The sequence below is a fragment of the Microtus pennsylvanicus genome, chromosome 3, assembly GCF_037038515.1.
Source record: "Microtus pennsylvanicus isolate mMicPen1 chromosome 3, mMicPen1.hap1, whole genome shotgun sequence".
In the NCBI taxonomy this organism is placed as follows: Eukaryota; Metazoa; Chordata; class Mammalia; order Rodentia; family Cricetidae; genus Microtus; species Microtus pennsylvanicus.
Window position 1 is genome coordinate 75,764,816 of NC_134581.1, and position 15,543 is coordinate 75,780,358.

The 15,543-nt window shown below is 49.1% G+C and overlaps 1 protein-coding gene across 2 annotated transcripts; it reads right to left on the reverse strand.

Moving 5' to 3' along the window:
• Positions 1-2,091: 2,091 nt before the first annotated feature.
• On the reverse strand, positions 2,092-11,559 carry Smim35 (small integral membrane protein 35). Of its 2 annotated transcripts, none has more exons than XM_075967807.1 (4): positions 11,445-11,559; positions 10,263-10,296; positions 9,080-9,213; positions 2,092-3,842 (listed from the first exon to the last, which is right to left on the reverse strand). In XM_075967807.1, the coding sequence occupies exons 1-3, from the start codon at positions 11,533-11,535 to the stop codon at positions 9,114-9,116; spliced, it is 225 nt and encodes a 74-aa protein (XP_075823922.1). In that variant the 5' UTR covers positions 11,536-11,559; the 3' UTR covers positions 2,092-3,842; positions 9,080-9,113. The 2 variants fall into 2 exon arrangements, with proteins under 2 accessions (XP_075823922.1, XP_075823923.1); XM_075967808.1 differs by lacking the exon at positions 11,445-11,559 and adding an exon at positions 10,976-11,050.
• Positions 11,560-15,543: the final 3,984 nt, after the last annotated feature.

The window sequence follows — 15,543 nt, forward strand, 5'->3', positions numbered from 1 at the left end:
GGAGAGTCATTTGGTTCCTTAGTGAAGCTAGGGCTTGTGGGGTGTCTAGAGGACTCTTCCAGGCAGCAGCTGATGGAATACTTCATTCAGGCTTCTCTGGAATTCAGATTAAAGTCCCCAGTAGAAGGCCACACTTGGTCTTCAGCTGAGCACTTCCTTCAAGGGCTTTTCCAGGCTGAGGAATGTGTGGTTCTGGGTTTCTGTGAGCTAACGGAACTTCCTCTTAGCAAAGAGAGAAGGGAAATGGGCTCACACTGACAGAGGAGGAAATTCTGTGAAACTGTGTTTTCCCAAATTCGTAAATAACTAGAGTCGAGAAATTGCCTTGCCCTTCCCCCTCCCTCACCACAAATACCTCTGTCCTCCTCCCATATATACAGTGGCAGAACTTTCATCCCTCTGAGAGAGGTCAGGTCACACACACAGAGCCTACACTGCGCCTACAGAACGCTCAGCACCTCAAGAGGCTGGGTACCACCCACAGAGCCCGCACAGCACCTGCATCACAGGCTGGCAATTCTCAGAGCCTGTCATGGGAAGAGAAGGGAGCCTGAGCTGTTGCTTGCCTGGGGCCACACAGAAACTTGAAGGGCATGTCCAGGCAGCCGAGTACCGATGCAATCGCCCCCACCGATAGGACACCAGATACTGAGAAACCTGACTCACTCATTTCCTGCAGTGCTCATGGGTTTGAGGGTTTCTTTGAAGCCAACCCACAACTTAAAATTAAGTGTATTGCTATTAATGAGAAGGCCCATGGTGCCTCTCACTGATGGAGTGATCTGAACTTGGTTGGATTTCCCATAAATCTCCAAACAGGGCTGGGACTCTGTAAACACTGATGAGAAAGGACTGGGTAGGATGGAATTCATGTTCGTAAAAGGTGACCCTGGCCAAAGCACAAGTCATTCAGCAAAGAGAACTGGGCAGAAAACAGGGAGACCTTTATTAAAACCAGCCATTTCATTTTGATGGCCTTTCTTGCCAGCCCAGCGCTCCATTCCTTTAGCAGTTACCTTCCACATGCCAGATGTGAGATTCAGCCTTCGCTCCATGGAGCTGATTATCTGGATATGAAGGGAAACGCCAAGCATTTGAGTACTAACGGGTGTCGCCATCTGTGATAAAAAAAAAAACCAGTGTCCTGCACCAGGGATGAGGCAGGGAGTAGATAAGCAGGGTGGGAAGCTGCCTTCGCTCTGGCTATGGGAGAGCACCCAGCAACGGGGAAGGGCTTTAACCAGAAGCATGCTGGCAGCTGGGAAACTGAAGATCACTGTTCTAGCTCATCCAGCTCCCACTGAGGGCCATATTGAGGGGTGGGCGGGGACACCAACATTCAATCTATATGGATGTGTGTGTGTGTGTGTGTGTGTGTGTGTGTGTGTGTGTGTGTTGAGCGAGGGCAATGGGAATTGAGAAGGAACAAATTCAAATGACACTTCATAGAAAGCAAGATAGGACAACAGGCTGGATAGAAAGAAAAAGAGTCAAGTGTTAAGTGCCACTTGAACCTGATAGAGAGCAGTGCATGGCATGGGTACAGAAGGGGAAACATGGTGTGGCTGAGGCAGAGATGTTGGGGACCTAGAAGATGCTGAGCTTCAGCTCAATAGTGGTATTTCATTCAGAGGAAAGATATTTAAGTAGCTCTCAGGATGGGCCTGGCACTGGATTAGGGCTTAGGACTGGGCATTTTGAGGGCAAGTGTTCTGTGTTCTCTGTGAGCCTTGCATTGTGGGTGGATCTGCTGTCGTGGCACAGAGATGAGAAGACAGATCTGGAGAGGACTCCTGGCCATCTCCAGCCTGTGAACTTGGGGTATTCACCTAACTCGCTAGCTCAAGGAAGAGCAGGCAGCCATCCTATTGGCCTACAGTGTCTAGAACCATGCCTGAGCTCAGCATGTGCACTGCAGACCCCAGCCAGCAGCCTGGGGGATCTTCAGACAGCCACAGCCCATAGCCAGGGCTGACATAACAGTCAAGCGTTCCCTGTAGTGAATTATCCCACCCACAGAGTTGAGGGACTCTGGAGTGGGCATGAGCGGGGAACGGCAGACACAGTGCCACCTTCCTCCTTCCCCTCACAAGCAGCTTTTTAAAAGAGCAGCCACACTCACAGACTACACTCTACACACAGTATGCATGATGCATGAGTGGGCCACACCGTACAGCCCTGCAGCCTCTGCGGGAACCCACCACCCCTCAACACAACAGATCCCATCTTTAGCCACTGTCCAGAATCCCCCCAAAATGCATTCGTAGGGAACCCCAGCAACTCCTGCTTCCACAACTGCCAATCCACATTTATTTCTCCACTGCCTTCAGCGGGGTTAAAGTGGTTTACCCCTCACATCTCCAAACTGGAGTCACCACTTTCTTCTTAATTCTGATTGTCTCTGCTGGTTCTGAGAATGGTTAATAACAACCCCACACACACAGCCAAGGGGATCTTGCAGATTTTGCCTAATGGAAAAGGGACCGTTATATGGTTCCTCAGCCTGGCCTCTTTGGTGGTCTTGCAGCCATTCCATCCTGCTTCTTCCATGCCTGTCCATCTGGAGTCTTCATCAGCCCTCTCTGGTACCACTTGCCATAGCCTCCTGGTCAGGTTTGTTTGTTGTTTTTGCTTTCCCTCCAGCATCCCTTGCCACTAAATAATCTCAGCTGTCTACTGAGCTGAGGGATTGAAAATGCACATTTGAGCTTTGAGTTCTAGTGGCCAACGTGTAAGACAGCACTCAAAGCCTCTGCTCAGAAGCTTCTGCAGAACCACCTTCCTGGTTCCTGTCCCTACTGATTTCTTCCCTTCCACACCCTCACCGCTCCTCCCCTCCAGCCCTCACATCCACCTGCCTTCCCCCAACAAACTGCACTGCTCATGCCTCTGGTCTTCTATTCATGCTAGTTCCTCAGCCCCAGAAGCTCTTCTTCCACTGCTGTTTCAAGGTTGCCCGTGTGTCCTCTGCAAAGCAACCCCTGGGCCGCTCAGACTCTGAGTGTGCTTCCAACACGTGGCTTGTCACTACGGGGCCACCCTGGGAAGATGAAATGGGAAGTGTGAAGTCTCACTTTTGATGCCCTCCACACCTGCAGTGGTATGAGGCACCTCATAGGTGCTGGGTGCACTCAGGTGTGTGATATAGTAAGTACGCTAAGTGGAGGCAGGAAGGTTCAGACATGGAGTCCGTGACAGGCCGTAGAAGATCTGAGCCCAGGATACAAGGCTAGCAAAGAGCCAGCATAGGTAATACAGCCATGGCTCTAGACCCTGGGATGGTGTGGAGTGTAGGAGGCAGAGCAAACACATGGTATGTCTTCACTCAGGCTGATCAACTACTACAGCGAGGTCCACTAAGACTAACCAATGACCACAGCAAGACTATTGGGCTGGAGAAGCCCCAAGAGCATCCCCAGGGATAGGAAAGACCACTTCTCTGGATTCTAGGCATGATCTGTTCTTTACAAATGAGTCTGTCTGGACCTGAGCCTTTTGGTCTGTCAAATGGGGATAGTCCTGAAGCTGACTATTTTCCTTAGTTCTCTGGGACCACGACTTTCATGCAAGGTCCTTTAGCCAGCACTCATTCCAGCTCGCTGGCCGCAGGAACTCCTCTTGATTGATCTCTGGGCCCTCTACGCCCAGTCAATGGTAGTGCATAGTAATGAGTGCTCAATAAACTTTCGGTGCATAAATGAATGCATGAATGAGTAGAACTCTTCCATTCATGTCAAGGAAGCATTTGAATGCAGGTGGAGGCAGTTCGAGAAGCATCGAGATGATTATGATGGTCATGGAAGACTGAGAAAAGCAGGTGCTTGTGAGACGTTAGTCTGGACCTAGAAGAGAGAGAGAGAGAGAGAGAGAGAGAGAGAGAGAGAGAGAGAGAGAGAGAGAGAGAGAGAGAGAGAGAGAGAGTTATAGGTAACTCTGAGTGGAAGCTCCATTTCAGGTTTGCCATCCTCTCCTCTTAATAACGTGATTCTATAATTATTCCCTTCCTGTTTTCTTCACCCTACTGGGTATTGTGGGACTTAGGACTGCAGACCAAACAGTAAGTGAATACATCCAGGAGACAAGGCAAAGAGGCCTGCAAACATTCAGCATGCATTCACCCACTCTTTGGGCAAACATTCATCGGGTACCCACCATGCCAAACCTCCCTAGACTGTGACAGGCAGTTAGGCATGACCCTCCTGGCTGGCTCAATTCTGCATGCATGTGTATGCACACACACACACACACACACACACACAGAGAGAGAGAGAGAGAGAGAGAGAGAGAGAGAGAGAGAGAGAGAGAGAGAATGTCCACCTCCCCACCACCACCCTCACCCCAGCTTGGTGGAACCAAAGTTACCCACTGGGAAATAACTTCACAGCTGGAGAAGCCTCAAAGTTCTCAAAGCCAGTGGCAGCCTTATATAAACAAGGTCTCTGGAGCCCAGAGAGCCTCAACCCAGTCTAGAAGGAGAAGAACTGGGCTTAGAATAGAAACCGAGAGACTTCTTCCATTTCTCACACACCCTTCTCCCAGCCGTCCTCTGCTGGAGTCTGAGAAATCCTAACCTAGGCTTCGGGGAGGAGAAGCAGAGCCCATGGCTCTGCAAGAGACGTTAAGGAGAAAAACATACGGGAGAGCGGGAAGGGCAGGGTCCACAAGGGCAGGGTCCACTATGGCCCCCAGCACAGCCTCGCTTATTGTTTTGTTATTTTGCTGCTCCTCTGGGCAGACAGAACATTTTCACTTCTGGTCCCCAAGTGTGAGAATTCACCAGGCCACTGGCTTCCTGTTTTGTATCAGCTTTTGCTCAAACATCACCAATTCTAGCTGGGTTTTGCTCACTAAGCAGTTTTTAAAAATAATGATACTTCCATCTGTTCCTGTTTTGGCCTTCTCAAAGCCATGGAGCACTTAGGAAGGAGCACCATAGATTGTGGTCTTCTAGGTCCTGTCACCTACCTTATCTACTGACACTGGTTTGGGGCAAGGCCATGCAGACTCATAGAAGACGCTATGGCTTTGCTCACGTGTTAGACTGTCCTGTGGTGGGAAAGCTCTCCCTCTGTGTGCTCCCTTCTCTGGAAATGTATCTGATCACACACACAGGGCGGGATGTGGTTGAAGGCGGGCAGGAGAAGACAAGCGTAAGCTTTAAAAAGAGCACCAGGCACGGAGCAGGCTTGGAGCAATGTGCGAGATGCCTTTGAGAGACCAAGGAATCCTTTCACCCCGTGTCCTGAGAAGTTCCTGGAAGAGACTTAAAGCCTAACTCTGTTTGCAGGAAGTGCTTATGAAACAGGAGAGACCCAGTCCATCTCCAGAGAGGCTGGATTCCCCATGGGGTCTAGCCCAGTAGCTGGAGGAGTAAAGAAACTTGGATGGATGGGTGGATGGATGGATGGATGGATGGATGGATGGATGGATGGATGGATGGATATTATGAAGCTATGAGAGCCAGAGAGTATTTATAAGTAAAACCAGAAGAGAACAAGGCCTATGAGTCTTGAAGAAGGCTCTGGGATGGTATGAGACATGAGCCAGAAGGAAGAATGGGCAGAATGTGGTGATCTGAGAAATCAAAGAAAGACTAAAAAAGAAAAGGAAGACCAGAAAGTTGGTGAGTGAGAAGCTCAGAGCAGAGATCAATTCCGGCGGGGCGGGGGGGGGGGGCTGAGCCCTGAGAGCCCTTAGCCATCACTGTGAGGAGTTAGTATCTCACTGGAGGGAGGAGCCAGTTTCTTGGAAGCTGGGCGTCAGAGAGTAGCTGCCCCTTGACCTGATGCTCCAAGTCAGCACCCCAGGATTTAAGCAAAGTAAATTCTACTCCACCTGAGTATCTATTTCCCCAGCCTCTGTTTCCCTACCTTTGAGGCTGAAGTAAGACCAGGTACCTGGAGCCCCTGTCCTGATCAATCTGTGCCCAACAAACGTGAGTATTTGCCTTTCAGACGCTGACTAGTTTAGGATTGATCCAGGCTTCAATCCCACCTGATCTCTGCAAGACACGGGAAAAACTGGATAGTAGTTAGAGTCCCAGATGACTGGCATCTAGGGGACCTCAGCAGTCACCTTTTAACAGCCAGCTCCTACATCTGAGTTGACACTTTATATAGTAATTGCATCCTTTAACCGTCTACTGGGCAGCATTAGGGTGCCCAGGCCACTGGTGTAAAAGATTAGTTATTAATAGACAAAGGAAGAGTCAAGAGAACGTTCAAGAAAATAATCTTATCTTTTGCTTTCCCAGTGCTGAAATAGATGCCCAAATAAGTGTTGTGACCAGGCTTATGGCCACACAGCACCACGGGACAGATTTAGACCCAGATCCTTTTATACAATGGCCAGTCCTTACCCTGATCAGCCCTGAGGTGAGGCTGTGTCCCAGAGGCCACAGATTCTGCTCAGATTCCACTATAGCCAGTGAGTGCTGGACAGTCCTGGGCAAAGCATGCTACCTCTCGGACTCACTCAGTCTTCCTATGTTTAAAATGGGCCAATAATAATCTCTGTGTCACAGGGTGGCCACAAGGCTCAAAATGCGAAGCATGCATGAAAATATACTGTGTAAGCCATCCGGTCATCCTCAGGCTGCTGGACATCCTTTTCCAGAAAGAAGGCAGCCCTCTGTTTCTTCTCCAACCAATTCTATTCCATAGTAAGCTGACTTATTCTGCTTCGTTTGAAGGGTTGCTAGAGACCTCTGGCTACAAAGGGCTCATCCAGTTTGGGGAGGAAACCTGGCCATCGACAATAGAGACCAAAATGATGTCTAGTCTTGAGTCCTGGGGTGAGTCTCAGTAAAGACAGGGGATGAGGGCCACAGAGTCTGGGTGTGGACAGGAGGGTTGGGGTGTGGGACAAGAGGACATTCTAGGCTGGCACAGCCCTGGGAAGGATATTGAAGAAGAGCAGGGAAACAGAAACTGTAGCCCACAGAACAGCAGGCTCTCCAGTGGGGCACAGAAGGAAAAGGGAGGAGGCAGAAGGACTGGGGAGGCCCTGTCACGGTCAAGGATCTGACTGCCCCGTCAGTGCCCTGCCTCGCAGACCTGTTGCTTGGTTTCTAGTCCCTTTCTGAGAAAGCTCGAATCTGCCCCTTCACTGCCTTCAACAAAGGACTCCTAGGGCACAGAGCCACTGTTGAGGACGAAGAAAACTGCTATGCCATGGGCCTGCGGAAGTAAGGAGAGCAAGGGCACATAAATGGAACACAGAGAGCGTCAGCAGGCTCAGAAAGAGGAAGCAGTTCTCTCTCGTTTCTGCTTCTGGGCATGGGAAATACCCGCTGTTCTCCCAACCTCCAACAGCTGTCCTTGTCCTCACCTGAAGCCACAACACCTGGGCCCAGGACTACCTGGGACTCCAGTCTAATCATCCTTTCAAGTTTCCAGAAGGTTTCTGGGTCCTGGGCATCTCCAGGGCACCCGATAGGCCCCACAGATCATGCCAACCGTAACAGATATTGAGGCTGCATAGCCTGTGAGTTCAAAAGTGAGGTCCAGCCTGCAGAGCCGGTATCGAAGGCAGAGGGGAGCCAAAGACAACAGGCTCTCCTTTCTCCATCTCTCCCAGGAGCTCTTTGAGGAAGGGAGAGGATCCAAAGCCATGAAGGGTCCCTTTCTACATGTTGGGTGCATTATATCCAAGCCCATCTGAGCTGGGAATAAAAGCCCCCCACCCAGACCCTGGCAGGAAGCAGGAAGGACCTGCCAAGCCTGGTTCATTCCTTCCTCCACAGTCTGCTATAGGCCAGAGAGAGATTAGAGTAACAAAAACCAAAAAACACAGGAACTTCAGCAAAAATGAAGATAAGGAGAGCAAATATGGCCAGAGCTCCCCTTCCTGCCTCTGTTCTGGCCTCGGCATCCTTTAGCCTTGAACTTGGGGCCAGTTGATCCAGTGGCCGGCTTGAGCAGCACAGGCCTCTTCAGCACAGGCAGCAACCACAGCTGCTCCGCATTCAGCCTCTCTGGACGGAACCGCTTTATACCAAATACCTACTGAGCCAAGTCTCCTAGCACCAGCTCCGCCTCTTCCAGTAGGTCCCAGGCGGAGAAGGAAGTGATGACATGTTCTACAGTCCTTGTCCGTAGCTGCTTTGTTCAGCCTCAGCCAGGGGCTCCCCACTGCTCCAGACCTCCATTGCTTTCTGCTACATGGGGTTGGCTTCACACGGGACAGCAGAGACCCGGGGATAGACCCCACCCTGTGCCCCGTGCCCACCCCAGTTCAGGGGCCTAAACAGGGAAATGGTTTCTCATTGTTCTGGTCATATGTAGTGGGCACTGAGGTCTGTCACTAGAGGGAGAACCAATCAGAGGGAGACAGCCATGGTGGGGAAGGGTGGAAAATGGCCAAACCAAACACAGAGATTGAAAGGTCAAGATAAAGACCCAAGGTCAACCTTCAAGGAAGTTTGTCACTGATGGAAAAGTTAAAAACCATTTCTGAAATCACTCCTCTAACCACAGAACTCCCTAAAGAAAATGACTGGCTCTCCAGCCCCTGGTATCAACTTTACAGAATGAAATGGCAGGAGATTCCACATGACAACCTACTCTGTGGAGTCTGGGGGCCCTTTCCATTCTGGGCTGCATAAGAGAGGAGGAGGGCAGGCCTGGCTATGATTCCTGAGACTCTCTCTGCTGGAATACAGGGTCTTCAACCCTGGGGCACAGTTTCTTCTCCAAGTCCTCTGAGAAAACTGCTAGGAATAGTCAGGCCCATCCACAAAGGCCCAACTCTACGAGGGCTATCAGAGGACCCAGAGAGGGCTCCTCATTCTCCATACTTAGGGCCAGGCAAGTCTTTCTGGGCCCAGGAAGACTGAAAGGAGCTCATGATGACTCAGGAGCCTTTTTCTGGCCTAAAGAGAAGAGACGCTAAAAAGAAAAGATGGTTTGAGAAGGGCTTTGCTATGCCATCAATCTTGCCTGGCTTTCCCAGGAAAGAGTAGGACTGAGTGATGTGTTTCTGTTATGAGTGGTCCTTGGTGCTGGGCTTGACAGCCTGGACCCTCTTAAGAGCTAATGTAGACATCAGGCCCCACTGAGGTGTCTGCCCTCCTACTCACCTCTCCTGACCTCCAGAGGCTAGATGCATCTCTTTCAGACTCTTTCATTGGAGAACTTCATGTAGCCGCCATCTGGACTGCTCATGTGGCCACTGATGGTGAAGGGTGGCCCCACTTCCAAGTCCTTCAGGTTCCTGAGACAGAGTTCCAATAAAGCGGTTGAAACTGAGAACTTGGCCTCTCCCTGGGACCTGTCTCCCTAAACTAGAACCTACAGAATGGTTCCTAGAAATAAGGCCATCTCTAGGTCACTGACTTGTTGACTTATCTTTCCAGTGAAGACTCAGCTCATCTCTCAGGGCCAGAGGAGAAGCAGGCCTGGTCTATGGCAGGGAATAGGGAGATGATGCACCCCCAAGAGGTCTTCCTGATTTCTCTTCCTCAAATCCATGACTTCCTTTGATTGTTCTTCTTTTTTGAATCCCATACTGTGTTCAAGATTGTATTTTCTGCAATCAGGCTTGTCTCCAGCATTGACAGGGAGATGCTTAGGGACAGAGAATATGCCAAGCCATCTTTGTAGTCTTGGAAATAAATACCATAAAACTTGCTATAATAAAACTTTTCTTAATAAATAATAAACAGATGGGCGGGTAAGTGAGTGGATGGATGGATGGATAGACGAGTAGTGTGTAGGTGAACATGGATGATACACACATGCTTGGACGAGTGCATGGATTTGTATGTGCATCTATGAATGCAGAAGTACATGGATGCATGTATGGATTTGGGATGAGTAGTGGGGTTTGACGGGTGGATAAGGGGAGTAGGTGCGTGATGCCTAGATGAATTGGTAAGTAGTTGGGTGGGTTGATGATAGATTGATGACTAAGTGCGTAGGTGGGTAGGTTGATGGATGGCTAGCTGAATGGTAAGTGTGTGATGAATGAGTGGGTAAGCAAGTTTGTACATGAGTGGATGAGTGGATAGGTTGATGAATGCATGGGTGGCGTGATCTTGGCATGAGAGTGAATGCTGAGATATTGCTATCATCAGGGCCTCACATGGTGCTGTCTGTAGGCATCTTTGACTCTGAGAACTTTTCTAAATGGAGTATTTCTGGTTTACTTAGGAGAGAGCCAGGGAAGGGAAGCAGTAAGTTCCATTTCTGTCTCTTAATTCTTTTTTCATTATATTTAGCCCCCAGTGCTAGCCCACCCAGATCTGTCTTGGATGTACTCACCGGATCTGGTATAAGTTGAAGACAAAATTAGGCCCTGGGAAGACAAGCAGAAAAGAGAGTTAGGATCTCCAGGGGAAGTGACTGTCATCTCTCTGGGAACAGCTGGTGCTTCCTCCTCACCTGCCCAAAGGGTAAACAGGCTGACCTTGGGGTGTTGTGGGGGGAGCTCTCAAGACCCTTCACGGTCCTTCCAACAGGAGCCCTGATTACCCTAGGAAGGAAGCACTTCTAGCCCCCCTAACAACCAGACCTAGGCTTGACCCCAGCTCCATGTACCAACCCTGTAATTTTCACCACATATCCCTGTCTGCTTCATGGAAGCTGAGGGATGATAATGTCACTCAGTTGGGAGAGTACTTTTCTTGCATATGAAAAGCCCTGGGTTTCTTCCCCAACACAGCTTAAACTAGGTGTGGTAGTGTACAGCTGCAATCCTAGCACGTGGGAGGTGGAGGCAAGAAGATCAGAAGTTCAAGGTGTCCTTAGATGTATAGGTAATCCAAGGCCAGCCTGGGCTAGAGGCTATCTCAAAAAAAAAATGTAGGCTGCAGTGGAACCTGATGGCGCTTGACTAAATTCCCAGAACTCACTGGTCTGAGTGGGGCAGGATGATTGAGAGTTTGAGGAAAGCCTGGTATCCATATCAAGACCATATAAAAATAGGGGGAAAATATAATAACTTCTTCATGGTGTGGAATTATAAAAATACATACCAAGGGAAAGGACACTGGGACATGGTAGATGCTCAATAGATGCACACTTCATGGACACAACACACAGACACGGGTGGGGGGTGAAGGGAATGACAGGGCACATGAGCAGACCCACAGACAGAGACTGACACATAAGGAACCAGCCTGGCACCCTGGCCTTCCAGGCGTTGCCCTTGGTCTTGGGGAGTTCAGAAAAATAGAAGCTGGCTGCTTCCTCCAGTGGGAGGAGCCTCCATTCCCTCGATAAAGGCCCCGCCTCCCCATCCGAGCCCCGCCTCCCCATCCGAGCCCCACCTCAGCTGCTCAGATAAATCTTCAACCACTGCAACCGCCAGAGGAAATATTTTTGCATTCCTCTCTGCTGAAAGGCTTGCCACCCCGCCCAACCTTGCCAGCTCATAATCTGCTCTGATGATCTACTGATCAAAGCAGAACTTGGGGCTGTTTGGTATGGGTGGGGCGCACTCACCATCCCAGCAGTACCCGCGCTGGTACCACTTGGCCAAGCTGTAGCCGAGGACGGACACAAGCAGCAGGGACAGTCCCACTCCGAGGATCATGCCCAGTGAGCTGATGGAGTCCTCACCTGCAGAGAAGCCATGCATCTTCACATGCACTGCACCAAAGCCCAGCCCACCTTAAAACTTCCCTCCTCTTCGTCCCACTGGGATCAAAGCAAGAGTCCTCCAGAAGTCTGCCAGGCTAAGCTGGCTGCTTCAGCCCAACCTGCTGTGGAGGGAATATCTGATACCTGAATTTTAAAACTGCATTCATGTGATAGCTTCAGCATGTGGATCCAAAGGCTCAACACCCCTCTGGCAACGATATTTCAGAATTGGGGGGATTTCTGAAATCATGAGCATTCTACTTAATAGAAGATGCTCTGCCTTCTTGGAGAAGAGCCTAGAAGGCTAACCTCAGCATGATCTTGGTGGCCAGGAGACCCCCAAGAATACAGTCCACAGGCTGCCAGGTCTCTTCTCCTTTCGCAAAGCCCATGTACCCAGTGTACCCAAAGAGCACTCTGCTTGCTCTTTGCTCTTGCTCCTCCTTCCCTTTTGTGGTCTGAACTCTCTGCTAAATTTATATATTATTTGTAAGGCTAAACCAAGAGCAGGAGACAAAGAGTGGTTGGAAGTGTACAGGAAAATGAGAGGACCAAGCAGAAACAGAGGAGTGGCCAGGTTCTGAGACTGATGGTGGGTACACCACAAGGCAGCTCATCTGTGCCAGGACAGGGGAGGAAAGGCAAGCTGTTAAAACAGGATGGAGGAATAGAAGGACTCCCTGTGTCCATGGCCTGTGGGCAGAGGCTCCAGGGATGTCGCCACGAGTCTGGGAAGTGTGTTGGTTGAGCATAGACCTTGGGAGCAGGCTAGTGCTTGAAGTCCAGCACCATTGCCTATATAAGATGGGAGCCCTTAGTCCCTTCACCCCGTCTAGATTTCAGCAGTTCTGATGGATTATTATTATGGATTACAGTATACAAAACGCACAGTTATTGGAGCAATTATTGGAAATGTCAGGAAAAGAGGACACTTAGGATCAGACCTGGCACACACCACGTGCTCAATAGATATTAATGATATTGTTATTGTTGTCATCATTATCATCATCAGATCCATCGAATATGTAAGTGTTATCAATCTAGCACTTCACGGTTTGCTACCCAAGCCACTTTCCCGAGCTCCTTGATCGTTCTTCCCAGTAAAATAGCCAGGTTAAAACCAGATATGACACCACTTAGGAGGCAGAGACAGGTGGGTCTCTGTGAGTTGAAGGCAATACTGGTCTATATACTGAGTTCTAGACCTGCCAGAGGTACATCATGAGAACCTGTCAAAACAAGAAAAGACGGGTTATTATTCTCCACTCCTGAAGACAAAATGACTGTCAAATGCAGAAAGGAGGGGGTCTCTCTTTCTAGTCATAAGTTTCAGAAGCTCAGATCCACAGAGAAGGGGAAGATATTCACAGTATGGGCAGGAAGTGAGAGCAAGACTGGCCTCTGTCTATATTAGAAAAGAATCCATAGTCTCGGGCAAAATCAAGAGATGAAAGAAAAGCAGTTTACCAGGATGTCAGTAAGTCCCCAAAATTTTGCTTTTTACCCAAAAATCGAATCCCAAAGAGACAGTAGGATTCCCAGATAGGATTGTGGGAACCCAGAGCTAGGCAGAGCTACAAGAAGACAGAGCCCACTTAAGAACAGTGCCTGGGTAAATGGAGTCTCAGACAGCCTTAGAGGGCTGCTATGCCCGGTCACAGCCTGGGACAGTCAACAGATCATTATCACCAAGAGAGGCAGCGAAGTCATAGATTCTCTGCAGACCTGAAGAAGCTACATAGAAGGGCCTCAGGACACCTCTGCAGTACCGTGCCTAACTGATGCTCAAACCCATCGCCATGTAGATCACCATGGGTGCTGGTGGGAGTTGGTGACACCAGGAACTCTTGTTTTGTGTTTTGTTTTTTGAGACAGGGTTTCTCTGTGCAACAGCCCTGGTTGTCCTGGAACTAGCTCTTGTAGACCAGGCTGGCCTCGAACTCACAGAGATCTGCCCGTCTCTGCCTCCCGAGTACTGGGATTAAAGGTGTGTGCCACAACTGCCTGGTGACACCAGGAACTCTTCATTACTCTTCCCAGACCCCCTTCAATCCCTTAGAACAAGCTGGGAACAGGAATTTCCAATGCTACTCAAGAGTCTGCCATCTGAGAAAATTAAGATTAAAATTAGACATTAGATTCTAGGAACAACAGAGTCACATTTCTGGCACACATGAATTTGTCAACTGGCATTTGTGTCTGCTGCTAATGGCCAGATAGTAAAGATTACAAATGTCTCAAAAAGGATTAACAACCATACAGAAAGGATCGGTGGAGTGGGCTTGCACTCTTAGGTACTTCTGCAAATGTGTTTGGGCATAGCATCAACTGCCTACCCTCTTGAAGCAGAAAACAGCCCTTTTCAGACACCAAACCTATGGTATCTTATCTTGAATATCCCTGCCTTCAAAACCATAAGCAACAAATTCCCACTCCTAACAAATTAGCCAGTGTCAGATAACAAAGGACTACAGTGGACAGAAAAACCTGTAGAAAAGCACTGAACTAGAAGTGGCCTCAGTGGGGACAAGTGCAGGACCAGAGCCATGAGTAAACCTGTGCTAGCCCAAGACATTTCCAGTCATCCCACAAGCAGTGGATGGCATATTTCCTGCACAGCTACCCCCTTTATAGAAATAAATAGAGGAGACAGAACTCCATACTCTCATGGAGGAAACATTCCAGTGGAAGGAGACGGAACGAGAGAAAGAAAGAAAGAAAGAAAGAAAGAAAGAAAGAAAGGTAGAAAGGTAGATCAATATGTGAATATGTGAGACGGCAGTGCACGCCAGGGCAAACACACGGAGCAGAAGAGCTAGAAAGCCCTGTGGGGGTGGAGGGGAGAGTTTGAACAATGTGCTCAGGGAAGCCTCAGGAAGGATGAGTGGATGAGTTCAATGGAGATGAGAGAAAAAAAAATGCCAGGTAGACATCAAGAGTGAAAAATGTCCTCGACGGAGGAAGCAGCAAGTTCCAAGAGAACTGTGACACTCTGTTTGGTGAGCAGTGCAGGAACGGAGTGGTGTTATAGTGCTTCAGACACAAAGAGGAGAGCCCAAAATTCTCCCTGAGCAAACTGTGTGGTCAGTACAGGATTCTGAGCAGAGGCCATCTAAAGACAAAAGATCAAAAGCAAAACCAAAATTCCTATACTTAGGCATCCAAGACACAACTAATTGGAACCTGGTCCCAGTGACACATGGTGTCGAAATATTCGGAGCCTGATCATAAGGACCCACAGTGCGCTGCAGAAGGGGCCAGTCTTGAGAAGGACAGCCTTCACTTTAAACTGTACTGCTTAACAAGCTAGTGAGATGCCCACCTATCTAAGCAGATATAGACAGTTCACAAATGGCCTATGAAACAAGACCAGATAACCACCCCCCCATCTACTATAGAGAAAATCTTTCTCCCTCTTGGCAATATGTTCCCTGCCCCCAGAACTCACACACTGCCTTCTACCATATATTCCAATAAGTTCTCACTATCTGTTCATGTACTGGGTTAATTATTTTTATCACTCACATCACTGGCCTTTCTAAACACTGTCATGTGATGGAGGACATGATTGACAGAGGGCTAACCCCAACTGTAAATAAAGATAGAAAGGGGTGACACCGGAGAAGGACAGTCAGGAAGCTTTTGCAGAAGCTCAGACAAGTGGTAAACACCAGAGGAAACCCAAAACGGTAACCAAGGTCAACACAAAAGCAAGGTCATTGTCCTAGGTTGCTCTCTCTTGCTGCGACAGAAGACTCTGACCAAAAGAATTTTAGGTGAGTAAAGGTATTTGACTTTTACTTCCAGGTCACAGTTCATCACTGAAGGACGTTAGGGCAGGCACTCAAGGAGAAACCATGAAGGAATGCTGTGTATGAGCTCATTCGCAAATTCTGCTTAGCTTTCTTAGACACCCAGGTCTAGGGATGCTTCCACCCGCAGTAGGCTGGTCCCACCCACA